The sequence below is a fragment of the Solenopsis invicta genome, chromosome 10, assembly GCF_016802725.1.
Source record: "Solenopsis invicta isolate M01_SB chromosome 10, UNIL_Sinv_3.0, whole genome shotgun sequence".
Lineage (NCBI taxonomy): Eukaryota > Metazoa > Arthropoda > Insecta > Hymenoptera > Formicidae > Solenopsis > Solenopsis invicta.
In genome coordinates, this window is record NC_052673.1 from 14,649,824 (window position 1) to 14,666,443 (window position 16,620).

Genomic DNA, 16,620 nt, shown 5'->3' on the forward strand with positions numbered 1-16,620 from the left:
TTTTATAAATATTGTTTATTCAATATTTTATTTTTAACATAATTTGAAGCGAATAACGTACTTTGTTCGGTATTTCATTTTTTTGCAATAATTAAATAGGGAATCGACGATTTGTCAAAATTTTTTAAGGAAACTAAAAGCAATATTTTGATCAAAAACAATATTTTTTATGTACAATTAGTAAAATTGTTACTTATAGAAAAAAAGTTACATGTGGGTCTGATACGTCCGCGTATGTGAGACTATATATATACTCAGCATTCAGTGATATATTGGTCTTTCGTAATGAGCCCTCGAGGCTCTTCTATCACTAACTTCTTTTTAGAGAAGGGAGCCAGATTAACAAATTTAATTGCTTTGCAATTACGAGTAAATTACTTTGTTTTAAACGCTGTAAATCCATCTGTACAGTCGGAAGATTGAAATATAATTTAATTTAGACAAAGAAAAATATATTATTTATTTTCTTTGAGAATTGATAAATAAATAAAGATTATTATTGTTAAAGACAATTTTTTTATGAAAGAAGAATACGAAGTAAAAACAAAAGCACTCTTTTTTTTAAGATTATGCTTTCTTTTAGAAATATTGTATTAATTTTTATATAATTTTATTTATTAAGAAAGATTGTGCGTTTCTATGATAAATTTTTATACCGTCTTGCTTTATTTTTTATTATTAAACTTATCATAAAATAATAAAAAATTTAGAATTGTTCAAGATAAAATCAGATATACAATAATAACAAAGAAGCTAAATATTTATTGATTTTAAAAAGAAATTATTGTAAATTTAATTTGATGAGGAAGAACCTATTAGTAATTAATTACGTTGACACAATAATTTAAAAGATAAGAAAAGGATTGGTTTATCTTTATGAGTGAGTCGTCGTCTTCCCACGATGGTCCTTCTTAATTACGAAGCACTTTAAAATTCGATAAAAAATTACCATGTTTTTAATTACAATTCTACAAATTGTCAATTAAAATAAACAATATAAACAAGGATAACAATGAATGAACAAATAATCTAAGTATATTGACATAGGTATTATAATATAAAATAATTAAAAATTACAGTAAATTTATACGAAAATAATAAAAAAACAATGTACATTATTGTCTGTGATTTGCACTCTGAAGAATATATCTTTATTTTTAAATAAATCGAAGAGTTATCCCTCAATTCTTGTTTTCGAATTTCGGGATTCTTAGGGGTAGCATATGATTTCAAGGAATGTCACTTTTGGAGAATTGAAAGCTAATTGTCTCGTTACCGTGTGATATTTGACACGGAACAGAAGAGGAGCGTGTCGTAATTTCGACAGGGTGGTTTTGCTGTCAGTATCGGGACTCTCGGGTAACGGAGTTAAAACGCAAACAAAACAATGCGTTTTTCCCTGGGTAACAGGAGGAGGAGATTCTCCTCGGCCCTTTTCGACTGCGCGACTTCGACGAGTCGAAACTAACATAATCCAGACGCGCTTCTAGAGGCGCCCGGAACCCTTGACGCGCCGGTGTGGCTGGAATTCGAAAAATCGCCCCCTCGAAACTCGAACTTCGTGCAGCGCATTTAGCTATATAAATTACGCTGCCGCAATATGCGTACATAAAACTGTGTAACAGTTATAATTTAACCTCATTATTTTGAGTGCAATTATCTTTAAAATCGAAAAATTAATCAAAAACTCTTATCATTGAAAATCACCTCAAAAATTAAAAAAAATATTTTCTTGGACGTAAATATATTTCACTTTTATGTGTTTCATTGAGTGGAATAGAAAATTAAACTGAACATTTTAATGATTATATTTTTACGATATTTTTAAAAAAAAGACAGTACAAATTTAGAATTTCATTGCGTTATTTTTCATTTTATTTTATATTGTTGACTTTTGTATAAATGTTAGATTGGAATTGTATCAATATTTTTAAGACAATTTGCACAGTGATTTTTGAAAAATCTATCACATTGAAAATTACGTGATATAAATAGAAAAAAATTATTTTATACGGAAGGCGTCAATTCATAGGAACTGTCGTAGAACGGTTATTCCCACATAAAAATCTTATTAACTGACACGATCTTATTAATGCGCCCTGTTAGTCACGCGTGTAATTATATACACGCACAAGAGCGGCGCGTGCGTGGACATACGTTAGGCTTCGTGCGTGGTAGGCGCCAAAAGATAGCAAGGCAGACGCCTTCTTAACTGTGGGAAAGAAGCGCCGGCGTCTGGAGAGTCCTGCGGAGGCGCCGTGTGAGCGTCCTCACGAATTTTTTAACTAACTTTGGCTTTTTTTATAGTTTGGCTACAGATAACGCTGTTTTTTGGTAAAATGAGCAACGTGTTTCTAAAAAAATGTAAATCTTTTGAAACAAAATTATAATTTTATTAAATATAATAAATTAATTAATAGTTATTAATAATTATCGATTATTTACACAAAATTTATTCCAATAATAACTTTTTTATTATAATTAAAGTATGTATAAAATTTTGAAATATTATCTAATTACGATAACTTGACTTAGAGAACGTTACGAAATATTTACATTATTCATAAATTTGTATAAATTCTCTTGCTATCAATTTATTCATTGGAAATTGAAGATACAGAATTAAAGATTAAAATTCAATCAATCAAATAATTTTAACTTTAATCTATTTTGTCTTGATTGATTGGATTCTAATCTTCAGTTTGCAATCCTCAATCTCTAGTGCACAGTCTGATACAGACTTATAACATATCTGAATTGACAAGCGAATAATCAGGTATCCAAAATAAGCAGAATCGGTGCACTTTGATTGCCCGCACGTTAAACTGAGGTCGTGAAAAGAGATCTTGGCATAATGCGGTGTCCAGTTGCAAGACGGACCCGTCCGTGTTGCTGCATAAATGGACCCTTTGTGCTGTCGTCTCGCATCTAAATAGCCGCATGCGGCCTCGGATGCCCTATTCGTGTACAGTTTATAGAAAAATCTCGCACGGTGGCGTGTATTGGCCAAGCACGTGGGGGGTCCCCATGCCGCCCATGACGAGCCGTCTGCATTTTCGGAATCTGCTCTTTTTCTCGTCGCTATCGTCGATGACTGCTACACATTAGTAGACAATACCAGATGAGCGTTACTATAATGGGCGGGAAGAAAATCATACAGGTGGTACCTGAAAGAAGCTAACGCGTGTAATGGGTTTTGGCCCATTTCGACAAAAGAAAGGTCTTCAGGTGATGTCAACAATATAATCATCATAAATTTCCTCTTTTTACATGTTTTCGATATAAACAGTAACGTGATTAAGATATTGCCTCATCAGATATTTAAATTATATTGATTAATTTCTTTTAATTAATTTCTTGGATTTTGTCTAAAAGTAACGAAAAAAAATTATGAAAATAATCTACTATTCCGCTAAAAGATAATTTTTTTGCTTTAATTCCTTATAAATCAATTTATTTCTATGCAACATAAAAATCATAAAGTCATTATATAAAAATTATACATGCAGATTAGAAATCAGCCAAAACAATTACTACTTTATAAAAAGTCAATTGAATATATAGATAAAAGATATATTCTCAAAATTGATATTATCGCGCGTAAAAGAAAATTTCAAGACGCTTAAACAGTGAGAATCTGGAAAATGTACTGTTTAATGTTGTCTACGTATCCAAGCTTGCAGACTTACAGGACTACAGATGAGGATGCTCTCTATTATGCTTGAAGAGGTCAGCTCGACTATGCGTTTCTGCGTTTGAGCGCATCGGACGAGACTTTTGTCGTTTTCCCGTGAGTGGTCTAGACAATTGCGTGTATCTGGATGTCTAGACGTCGGGTCGTTTCACGTTTTCTGTTGAAACAAAAATCACATTAGTTTGAGTCTTTTCCGTTACTTAGTGCCGACAATTGCCGACGGAAAGTAGACTACAGAGAATAAATCTCTGTTTTTTAAATATTTACTTTGCTTGTTGTTACTTACATTGATTTGGCATATCATTTGATAAATATTTTCTATTTGATTGTTAATATATAAAGTCTTCTTTTAGCTTAATTTAATTCAATTCATTAGAAAAATATACAGCAAATGCTGTATGAACTGAGGTCTGTGGTAAAATCTATATTTTTAAATATTTTACAACAAATAGTGAGTTTAGAAAAGTTGAAGAAAGAAATATTGTAAAATTTGTGAATTATTTATTTAACTGAAATTGATTTAAGACTTTCGCATTGAGTTGTGACGCATATTATTATATTTATTCTACTTTAATTTTTATTAATTTTCCATGAGTTTTATGACGAGAGCACGCACGACGATACAAAAAATACCAATTAATTATACTGTGCGTTGCTTCCAGGAAAAACGATGATGATTAATCGAGGGAGAACAAGAGCGAACGTATTGCGCAAATGATCGTTTAATCGTTGCTTTTAGAAACGCGGCTCGCAGCATGCTTTGATTGGTCGGATTCGTCTCGTATAGGCGGGTCTTTCGTGCTCTCCTCCGCCTTGCGTTGCCAACAACTATGGCTGTCACGACGCAAAAAGATATTTTGCTGTCTTCTCAATTATTCAGACATTTCCGATATCAATAATTATTATACGTCGCAGTCGTCGCTTTCATTTCGGTTGTGCTTTTTTATGCGATTCCTATCAAGAAGAATTGGGAGTTGAAAGGTTTTTTTTTTAATGGGCCAATCATATATAAAATTAATTCAACCGCTTGAATTACAACCAGTTTGAATTAAAAACTCTTTCGCAATTATTTATAAAATAGATATTCTTATAAAATAAAAATCTCTATATTGCGTATTATGTAATTCTGAAAAAATTATAGAAAGTTTTTTTACACAAAACTTATTTACAATTTTAGTAATTACATTAAATCACTTTTGATTTAACGTAATTACTAATGATTTATTAAAAGTCCATGGTATTTAAAACTTTACATAAACTTTTATATATATTAGTTTTTATTATTTATCATGTAAAAGACCTATTCCAATATGTATTTAGACATCATTTAAAGAATTAATATTTTCTAATAATGTTAACTCAGCAATATTGTAATAACAATACAGTATAATACAATACAATATAATAATTTAAAATAATTATACGTGATGGTCTCCAATAAATTACTCGATGAAAATTTCAATACACGAAGTTACCGTACGCATCTGTGATAGTGAAAATCTTCAATCGTACATCAACGCATCCTCACACACACACACACACACACACACACACACACACAAGTATCGCCATGACGTTCCTGTGCGACGGGACCAACACTTGACTCCCTTGCAAGACCAAGTCACATTATACGTCTGCCCTCCGACCCGACCACTCAACCGTGACCATCCCCCGAAACACGGATAGTGCATCGATAAACGACTATTCGCTGTTCTCGCGAATTTTACAGATACATGTATCATTGGATACAGTGATGTGTTTGTCTCGTCGTGTGATATCAAATTTTAATGGTTGCTGAGATTACGTAAACAAATTGTCAAGATTTTCGAATGAAAATTTAAAAGCTTTTTTACGATCTCGTAATCAGTTTACTACGTGAGTGCAATATCGAGATTTCTGCGTGTGAATCCAACGCTTTCGATAAACTTATGAATTCACAATAAAGTTTGACGATTGACGAAGCTGTCAAAATTTTTACGAAGAAAAGGACTAATTTGTTGAGCATTAAATTGAAATTTAAAAAATTAACTGTTAGAATATAATTAAACCTCGATGATGTAACAGATTTCCAAGCTCTGTAAAGTAAAAACAAAACTTCGATTGTTAAATTTCATTAAAAACTAAAAGGATGAGACTTTAAACGCTTAAGAAGAAATACAATGCGCCGAGAGTTTTGTCTGACACAGTGACGTTCGACGCATCACGAGTGATTCAATCGGAAAATAGAAAAATGCTTTAGGATGTTGTCCTCTTCGGTGACAACTCCATTTAGCGTTCGTGATATTCTCAACGAAGATCAGCAACTCGGCGTCATGGATTGTTACGCGCATCATCAAAGTCAAGCTCAACACGTGCATCAAGAATATTATTCATACAACGTTGTCCCCGAAAATAATTGGGAAATGGAGAAATTTAAGGAACAACCAATGCCTAGCTATCAGCATTATTCGGATCTCAACCACGTTCACCAGTTGAGTCAGGTGGTGCCGCCGTATCAAGAGACTTCTATCACCGAAGACGGTAAGTACATTTTATAAAAGTTTGATTTAAAGATGAATTATTTAGTAATAATAATTTTATATCATTACATTTTTTTTATACATGGAAAGTATGATTTTGCTGAAGTATTTAAAAATTTAGCTAGATACAGATCTGAAAATAATTTTGGACTGTCAAAATAATTACGTAGAACGTTTAAACACGATGAGCGATGTTGTAAAAAGTTTTGAAATGGAACCAGCTCGAGCATCCTACATAATTATTTTAATATTCTAACAAAATTAATTTTAGATCTGTATATGCAGCTAAATTTTTCTAGATATTTTAGCAAAGCCGTTGTTTTCACGCATATATAGCAAAGTTTCTTTGTATCGAAGTATTATTTTGCCCAATTTTTTTTTATCAAACGAAGAAGTAATTATAAATGTTAAAAAATGATATTTATAGCGAAAATTATTGTAATTCTTTCACAAATTATTGCTATAAACACATGTGTAAATAATTTTTCAACGCAGTATAATGCTAATTAACAGAAATATGTTGTGTCAGAAGATAAATTATGAGTAAAGTAAAATTAATTTTTATATTTTAGAAATTTTTGTGCATTAATTTAAAAATTGGTTTTGAGGTATACTTTGTTACAATTGTCTCTCGTATATAATCCTAGGTCTTAATTTTATCGGTAAAAGTTATAATTCTAATAAATTTTCTGAAAACAATATCTATTTAATAAATTATTTTTAGGTAATATTGTTACGTCCAGTAAAACAGAACTGCGCAAAAGCCAATCTGGTAAAAGAACAAAGCGGAAGCCAAGGGTGTTGTTCTCACAAGTAAGTTTGACTTTCTTCATAATTAATTAAAGTTTATTCTAGTAATTTATTAAAATAATTTTATAAAAATAATTTTAGTTACAGATTTTTTCAATTTCAAAAATTTGTTTTATGTGAAAAGTCATTAGACGTTACACTTGAAATATTAGGTTGAGGAAAAAGAAATACATTATTTATGTATATACGTATCTACATAAATAATGGATTTCTTTTTCCTTAATCTAATAAATATTGGAATTATTGCTAAATCATAAATAATCCCCATAATCCGTTTTTCAGACACAAGTTTATGAATTGGAGCAGCGGTTCAAACAGCAGAGATATCTGAGCGCACCTGAGAGAGAAATGTTGGCCCAGACACTGAAGTTAACCAGCACTCAAGTGAAGATTTGGTTCCAGAATCGACGGTACAAGAACAAACGCGCCCGGATCGAAGACGCCGAAAAGCTACAGGCACAGAACATGAAGAATCAACCTTTGAAAAAGATCGCTGTGCCGATTCTCATTAAGGATGGTAAACCCAACGTGCAAGAGTCCTACAATGCACCTTATTGGCCAAATATTCGATCGGATTTGAGCGCTCCGATGCAGACGGACTTTAGGACAAACGAGATTCGTCTCAGTCCCGACTTTAGGTCCAACTCGAGCGAGATGAGAATTGACTCCAACATTAGCCCAGAGTACAAGCCAGAAGTAAATTCAGATATGCCCGGAAGATCAAGTCTGAACGATATGCCGAACAGGCAGCACGTACCAGAGTACAGGAGCAATTTCGTGACGGAAACTCCGCCGAATGTGCACGATTGCAGTCGATTGATCAAGACGGAATTCAAGACATGCGTAAATATTAATGAAGCTGTATCGTACCCGGATCTGAAAACTGTTCAATCCGACAGCAAACAGCTTATGACTGACAGACGAATGTCTATGGATATCTCTAATAGCGAGTATGGGTTTTCGAATTACCTCGCTCCTGCTAATTATCAAATGCAGTACGTGAATTATATGGAGCAGGTACCTATGGATCAAAATTTGCAACGACTGTGGTAGGTGCATCCAAAAGAAAACTATCTGATGCAAAAATTCCGAGTAATTAAAATCGCATTACTGTTTCTATTTTTAGACCTACAGTGGTTCTGTTGATAAGAACAATTTAGATTTAACAATTAAATAAGTCGTCACTTGAATTCTTTCAAATAGCTAATTAACTGTGTGCTACTGGAAAGAATTTCATATTTATCAATAAATATTGAAATTTTATTATCAAGTAAATTATCAACATCAATTATTGATTACTTTTAATCGATACGAGATGATGATTGATAAAGAAATAATTTGACCTCCGAGAATAGGTTGTATTTTATTTTTTTACATTATATATATATTTTTTATGCATATAACATAATATAAAGGTGAGATATTCATTAATCCTCCTTTATATACATTTATCTAAAATGTTAAAAAATATTATGTTAATAAATCGATGTTAAATCAAATCGCTGAATCTTAGCGAAGGATGGCCGAAAAGCGTGGACAAATGAAACAATACCAAAATAACTAACCAAAAATATATTCTTTACTTATTACACGTAAGCTATTGATGTTAAGTTAGAAATACACCATTTTAGAGCGTTGTAGAGAATAAGCTTATAATATTGGCAGCTGTTTTTTAGTTGGCTAAGATTTTCTCTTCGAAATAGTAACGCGCCGTACAAGAGAGCGGAAATTGCTTCAAGTGGCCTTTGCGGAAACATCGAGCACTTTTCCGCGTATGTTATGTGCCTCGAAAAGTTTTTTCCTCTGACTTTCAAGTGCAGACGCTAGTCGTGCAATAAATTAATTTTGTTCAATTGGTATCTTGCTGAATATAGGAACAGAATTGTGTATATTGTCAATAAGTTACGAAAAATGTTCAGTTTTCTATTAAACATGTAACACAAATATGAATGTGTTGTATTTTTCCTGTATACTATACTTTTAGAGAATTACTTCAATTTGATCTTGGATAAAAATTTATTTTTAAAATGGGAATAATAAATAATTACGATTTATGAATAATTAACTTGGTAATTATTATTCGCAAGAATTTTGTTAGAAAATAAGGTTTAAAATTTATATATTTATTAATACAGATTATTATCTTATTTAAAAATTGCTAAATGCAATCTTTATATTAAGCAAGAAAATATTTCATAATTAAAGAGTAGCAAATTATGCTAATATAATTTAACTAATATTATATAATTAATATTGTATAAATGTATTGAGAGAAAATAATTTTAAAGAATTTAATATATATTACACTGTTAAAAATCATAATTTGAATCACGTTTTATCATTCCTATAGATTGTTTTTTTTAAACATGTAATTAATTTAATTAAAATAATGAAGTTAAACAATTGAAATCAAGAAATGTATTAAATTTAATTCACGTTTTATTTATTATTTATTAACTAATGCATGTATTAATATAGATGCTGCTTACCTTAAAACTAAATATTTTAATTGTAGAAAGGAGTTGATTAAATGAGATTGTTTTTACACGTTTGTATTAAAAGAATTAATTTTGATACACAGACATGAAAATTAAAAATAACAAAATATTTAATGTAAAGAATTTATTTGAATTTGTTCCATTAATATTTAGAATTAAATCGGATTAAATATCGAATCATTAGTCGCAGTTACGACTTTGATTGTACTCATTATTTTTTACTGTTTTATTTTGTTTTCTGTTATATTATTGCACTCAATAAAAATGTTAACATTAATAATTATTATTACAAGAAATTAAATGCATATTATTTGCACGATGTGTTTGCTACTAGCATATTTAGCACATGCATCTATATGCATGGTGTTTACGATCCATGTTGACTTCCACTGAATTAAATTTAATCGAGATTCCTCTTGTGAGTTCGCGGTTCGATACGGAAATATGGCGAAATGGCATTTATAAATAGGTGAGTTCTGACAGCTTGAGCGAAGCCATGGGCGCCTTTTGGGTTATCGCGCGAACACGACGGGTCATCTGGCAGTCAAGTGCTGCCCACATAGACGATTTACATCAGTGTAATCGCGTTTATGGTGCTACTGGTGCCATAAAGGGCCATGGGAACAAGCCGATAAGAATGTCGCTGTTAATTTTATAAGACTCACGTGGCCATATTCGACCTAAACGAAATGCAACCTGCACCGCACTCCCGTTCCAGATATAAACCTGACCTGTACCTGCGATATGCAGGTTCTTATTTGATGAGATAAATTAATTCGTTCAATCCTTTCATCAGTACATATTTTCTACGCGACAAAAAAAAAATTAAAAGATTTATGTGATACGATAAAAGAGATAAAAATTTCGATGAAACTCGATTGAAAAACAAGAAAATGAAAAGAAGCAAAATTTCTTAATGACTCGCATAATTCATATATATTCAAAATTAATTAATTTTCGTTATTAATTTTTGAAAATTAAATGAATTCTTTTGTGCATCAAATTCTTCTTCTCTAGCGTTTCTTATAACGTCGATGCATCACTGCATCACTCCACATGCACCGTATATCTGTGGTCTGTGATCAGCACGATTCCATTACGATATCATGTATTCAGATAATCAATCACGAAACGCTCAACATAGAAATTTGATCCTATTTGCTTGTGAACCAAAGGGGGACTGCGACGAACGTTTGCGCGAGGTCCCAACAGAGAAAGCACGTGATGCTGTGCAAATAGATGAGCATATGCATAAAAGAGCCAATGTTCACAAATCAGACAACTGTAGTTATAAATGGGGAGCTTTTTTACATACAGATCATTAATCATTCTTCGATCAAAAAAATTGAGAAGAATTGCAGAACGGGAAAATCTACTTGTTGCATTTTGTATTGAAAATTGACCATAGAATGAAAACAAATGAAATAGTAACATAAATATCTACTTTTATATTAAAAATCAAATTGCGTTACTTTATTTTGAATATTAACACATGCCGTTTTACTAATTGCAACAGATTAAGAAATAACACATTAATTTAGAAATATGAAGTACTTTATATTGCTTTTTTCATAATTTTTTGATATTTTTTAAATTGAAAATATTTAAAAAATGTTTATTAAAGTTATTGAAAATATAATAAAAAATTGGTCTTTTGAAGATGCTTTCTATTTATGCTCATCGAAGTAAATTAATTTTAATCTTGATTTAACTTTTTTTTTAATTCTAAGAATTAAAAAAGATTAAAATAAATCAAAGTTGATAGAAATCGACGTTAGTCTCTACTTTAGTAATAATTTATAAATGTGTAGCAAAATAATTGAAGTAAATTGACGTCTTTTTCTAATGACTGAAGAATAATATATAATTTTTATTTAAATTGATTTCAATTTATATATCTAAAGTTATAATTCTAATAATTCATAAATTATAATTTATTTTTAAAAAACATTTGTTGCTGTAAAGAATTCTGCCTTACCTTGCGTGAAACTATAACCGTTTGTCGCTTGTACTAGAGCGCTGAGTCGAGATCAAGGTATATGAAATCGTCTCTGTCAGAAATTTAAGCCTAAATATCTGCTTTACCAACTTACGAAACAGTCATTCTCTCTGAGCTGAGAATCTTTTATTATTGACATATCTTGCACTCTATATTTTGTTCCAGAAGATATTTTCGAAATGTTAAAATATATATTATATATAATTTCTTCTTTTATAAATTTATAATTCTTTTCAAGAAACATTATATGTTATTTGCATAAGTTAATTGAATATTGATGCGAGATTGTTCTCAATATGATTGTTATTAATGAGACATTATCATTGTCTCATTATTTTAAAGGCGATTTATGTTTTTATCAAATTTATTAACTGTTCTGTCATTTGTGTTAATTCGATTAAATTACACGTTACACGTAATGTAATATTGAGATTGAACTAACGTAAGCAATGTTTCTTTTTTGTTTACAGAATACAAAGAAGTCACTGGCGAAGGTGCTGGTAGTAAGCTGCCCTCGTAGTTCGTAAGTACGAGAAATCTATAAAATATATTTGAAAGAATTTCTTTGAGTCGTGGCGGCTGCATGAAACACCGCTGATTGGCTGCTCGTACGCCAATTTTCCTTGACGGCGCTTCGCCACGAAAAATCGCTAAATTGCTTCTTTGAAATGCCGGAAAAGCGGAGGAAACGGTTGCCTCCGTAGTTCGCTCGACAAGTTCTTCTTGGTAGACTTCAAGCGTCGTTACTCGCTTGATGATCCGCGCGATGTACTCGGGCTGATTTTCTCCCACCTCCGTAAATCCACAAAGTAGAGCAGGCATCAATGATCGAGAAAAAGAAATACTTTTGCACAAGACTAAATTAATAAAATATAATTTTATCCCATTTCCGATTTAATAAAATACATCCAAGTTTGATTCATTATTTTATTATTCATTTTATTTATTATTTTTCCAAAGAATATTTTCACGCTTTGGAAAGCGTTAGTTAAAATCATAATGATCAAAATTTTCAAAATTTTAATGTTTTGTGATAACGCTTTGAATTTTTTAATAATTTTATAACAAGCATTTTTTTCATTTAATAGAAACTTATTAAATTATTTATTCAACGGTATTAATTGAGACACTCGACCTTACTAAAAAATTAAAATAATACGTGGGATTTAAATATTTGGAAATTCACGTTAGACTCGTAAATCATATTCGTCTCTACCGTCGCGTTTCGAATGTTTTCGTCGAAATGGAGAGGTGTCCCCTTTAACGTCTTCAATAGTCCATGTGACACTCCGGCTCCTAGGTCTCCTTGGCAACCATCCCAATTGAAACGCGTGTCAGAAGTCAGAAGAATGGTATATAAGAGAGGTAGGAAAAAGTAACGACAGAGACGAAAGTAACGACTGAAATCTCAAACTTGGAACCGGCAATTCTGTTTATATTACTTCGGGGGGGATGGTGAAATCAGATTTACGTGGTGCGCTTGTTTTAAATGAAAGTGAAGAGAACCTTGTTATATTTCTACAGCTTTTTCATCCTGACAATTGCGGATTAACTATGTTTTTCAATATTGATTTTAATAATCCGTGTTAAAAAAATATAACGAGAGTTAAGTCATGCTTAAGTCAGAAAATAAGGTCTGAATTATACTTTTAAATGATCATTCATTTTACATCCATTGTAAGAGATACTGCAGGCGCTTGAAAAAGTCAGAATTTTTTACCGTGTACGCAAATGGTTCGTGCAAAATTGATAATGGCCGCTGTGTAGCCTCGAGCGGTCGAATTGTCCTCTTTGTACGATTTTTTAAAATGAGATTCAAATTGATTCCGTTTTGGTAATTTTTTTTGCAGTAAACCTTACTTTTGATGTACTTATCTATGAATTGATTGAAACAGAAACTATTTAGTTAGACTATGTTGGAAAACTATCTTTGATTTTTCAAATTTGACTTGTTTTATGAATATTGAAACGACTTCTTAAGATAAAAAGAAGTTAAAAGCAGGTTTGACTAATTAATATATATTTTTTAACTAAATTAAGTTAAAAAATGGCTTATAAAATTATTTACGTTGAAAGTATTATGCGTTTAAAAAAACTCATTAAAGTTAAAAAATTAATTCATTCAAAATCAACGAAGTTAAGTTAAAAGTTATTAACTTTTAAATTTTAGCTAGTTACTATTCCTGATTAAAACAATTTTAAATCCTTATAAATTTGACAAAGATAAATGCTTTACAAAATTTAGGAAATTTATTTTAAAAGAGTATGAAATGTGATACATACACATAGCAATAATTATAATATTAATAATTACAAAATATAGAAAATTATACTAAATATTTTTTTTAATTTGTGGCTTTACACTGTTATGAGAAAAAGATGCTTAAAAATTTATTTGTTGGAATAATATAAATTTACTTCACTCAATTAAATCTTTATTTAAATACAGTAAATAAAAAACAATTTTATTCTTAGCAAATAAATTAATTAATGTATTTTTTTATTACAGTCAAAGTTTTTTATAATCAATAAATATTGAAGCAAACATTACATTTACTTCTGAATATTTCGACTTTTTTCTCAATGTAACGTAAAAAAGATAAAAACGGCAAGTTTATTAAAAAAAATTGTCATCTCAATAATTACTTTCAAATGTACTATATATACTCTATATTGCTGAATTGTAGTATTTTATTATTCAACGGATAGATTTTGCGTTAACTTTGCAAGTTTTAATTCAATACCATTTAACTTGCGAAGCTTTCTCGTAACAAACGAAAGACGTGCGCTTGGAGAACGGTACAGCGAGGGGTTAAGGCGTAGAGGGTGATCAAGGGAGAGAGGGTGGTCTTGCGCTATTAACAGCTAATGAAAATTAGCTTTCGTCGGTTGATTGAGCGTTAAATCGTTCCTTTCTCGTTTTACGAGACAAGTCCATCAGTGGTGCACTCGAACGAGCGTACTTCTGCTTCAAATTGTGAGCTTGTTACCGTCGATCTCGCGTCGATAGCAAATTCCTGAATCCAACGATTGAAAATGGTTTGTTATGTTCGGAATTAATATATCTCAGGTTCCAATATAGATTTTTCATTATGTTTAGGTAAATGTTCAACTTCAGCGATAAAGGTTTCTAATCAATAATAACATTATTTTTATTTTAATATTTTAGTTTTTCGAATAAAAATTGGAGTAAATTCTAGGGTACAATTTTTTTATATCGTATACCTATATAATTGGACGCGTCTCGTATTTAATTAATTTTATTTTTATAACTATTTAGCTATTCGGTACGTCACAACCTAAAGACAGATTTGTAAAATTATTGAAACAGTTTGTTTATTTATTAAAAAAAACTAAAGTAATACGTTGATTGCAATAATTAACGCGATAACTTCTATCGCTGTGCTCATAGTTTTAACGCGACGGAAAATCGGTGATGCTGTATAGACTTTATAGTCGCTTCTGCAGTCCATTATTGCTTCGTTTAGAACAGTTCTAAACATTGTAAAGCCATAATGCTCTTGCGCTAAACGAGGCCTTGTGTCGATGCACAGTTGCTATTAGCGCCATGCAAAACTCATCGTAATAATTTGCGGCTTGCGTCTCACGAAAATTGTGCTGACCACTACAGTTTGTTGACACTCAGAAACGCTAAAAATACGAATTACGAAGCAAAAAAAAAACGAATGGTAGACGATCCAAGAGTTTTTCTATTGCTTGCCAAAACTGTTCACATGAAATGTCTTATATTTAATAACCTGTGCCCAAATTATTTCTTCAATTATTTGTTATGATTATTTAGCTTATTTTTTATAAAGTATTTTTAATTAGATATTTTTATTTATATCCAAGCATTTATTGTAGGAACTTTATATCTTTTTCATAATACGACGCAATTGGCATTCTGTTAAAAGAATAATTACAGCTTAAATGGTCTTAAATATAATTCACAGCTTAAATATTCTGATAACTCTTATTATTACTACTGCGTATACATGCAATTAAAACTTAAGATGTCTAAACAAATAAATTAAAAACTACTACTTCCTTGGCGGTTCGGAGACAGTCCCATAAGGATTTACGCGGCGGAATGTAAAAAGCATTTCGGTGAAGGCAATGTAACACTTTTGTTTACAACAGATGAGTGTCAGATCTAGGTTTTTTTCTCGTCCGTTGGTTAAGCCTGCTCGTCTCCGCGTCTGAATAAACATATCTGATGTCTGCTGGGCCCACCCAGACACAGCCATTAAAACCCTTATGAGAAAGTCAGTTGCAATATCGTCAAGAATTCATTTTCTGCCTGCAACTTGTATTTTTCTTAAAATTGAAAGGACTCTGAGAAAAGGGAGGAAAATTTGAAAAAAAAGCTCTTACGGTTGATATACATATATTTAAAGACATTTACGCATCTGTACTTAAACATTAAATCGAGTTTGAACATGATACACGCATGGCGCATGTTAAACAAATTCAATTAGCATTAAATATTTCAAATTTATTTTACATTTTACATTGCACACGTTTCCGCTACTAATTGCACATATTCCTTTTGTAATTCGATAAACAACATTTTCCAGTTTTTACTTTAAAAATTGTGCTCCGCATCTACATCAGACAATATTTTTTCAATTAAGATAAAACAGCATCGTGGTTTGTTACAACGTAATAGTTGTGCAACGTTATCTTTGTTTTTTTCTATATGAAGTTTTGAAGTTTAAATCATTAAAAGATTAACACGTTCCGTGCGACGCTGATCTTTCCGTTCAGATTGTTTGATATTACGATTATAAAAAATATATATGGATACATAATTACCTATATGATGCAGTATTGATATATTAATCTTCCTTCTTTAAAATAACAATTTTGATAGTTTTTAACCATCATGAAGTATATTTTATTTAATAAATATAATAAACGTAATAAAGAATGCTATGGGTCTGCGCAGCATGTCAGTATGGTGAATAAATCATCTAAAATCGTCGCGGAACGTGTTAATGAGAAGCTAACAGAGGCACTGGATCAAGTTGGTTTGAAAATTTTATTTCTCTATTTCTCTTTTTGTGTTTAAAATTTAGTATCTTAGATAACGGAAGAAAA

The 16,620-nt window shown here is 30.9% G+C and overlaps 1 protein-coding gene across 1 annotated transcript; it reads left to right on the forward strand.

Annotated features, from left to right (window-relative positions):
* The first annotated feature begins 5,037 nt into the window (after positions 1-5,037).
* On the forward strand, positions 5,038-8,954 carry LOC105197053 (homeobox protein Nkx-2.5). The gene is made up of 3 exons (XM_011163255.3): positions 5,038-6,214; positions 6,938-7,026; positions 7,306-8,954. The coding sequence occupies exons 1-3, from the start codon at positions 5,935-5,937 to the stop codon at positions 8,074-8,076; spliced, it is 1,140 nt and encodes a 379-aa protein (XP_011161557.1). The 5' UTR covers positions 5,038-5,934; the 3' UTR covers positions 8,077-8,954.
* The last annotated feature ends 7,666 nt before the right edge of the window (positions 8,955-16,620 follow it).

What these genes read in the sequence shown, in the direction of transcription:
- LOC105197053 (XM_011163255.3), top strand. Translation starts at nt 5,935, where the DNA reads ATGTTGTCCTCTTCGGTGACAACTCCATTTAGCGTTCGTGATATTCTC. An exon ending in GACTTCTATCACCGAAGACG is followed by an intron (nt 6,215 to 6,937) that starts GTAAGTACATTT and finishes AATTATTTTTAG; the next exon opens with GTAATATTGTTACGTCCAGT. An exon ending in CAAGGGTGTTGTTCTCACAA is followed by an intron (nt 7,027 to 7,305) that starts GTAAGTTTGACT and finishes TCCGTTTTTCAG; the next exon opens with ACACAAGTTTATGAATTGGA.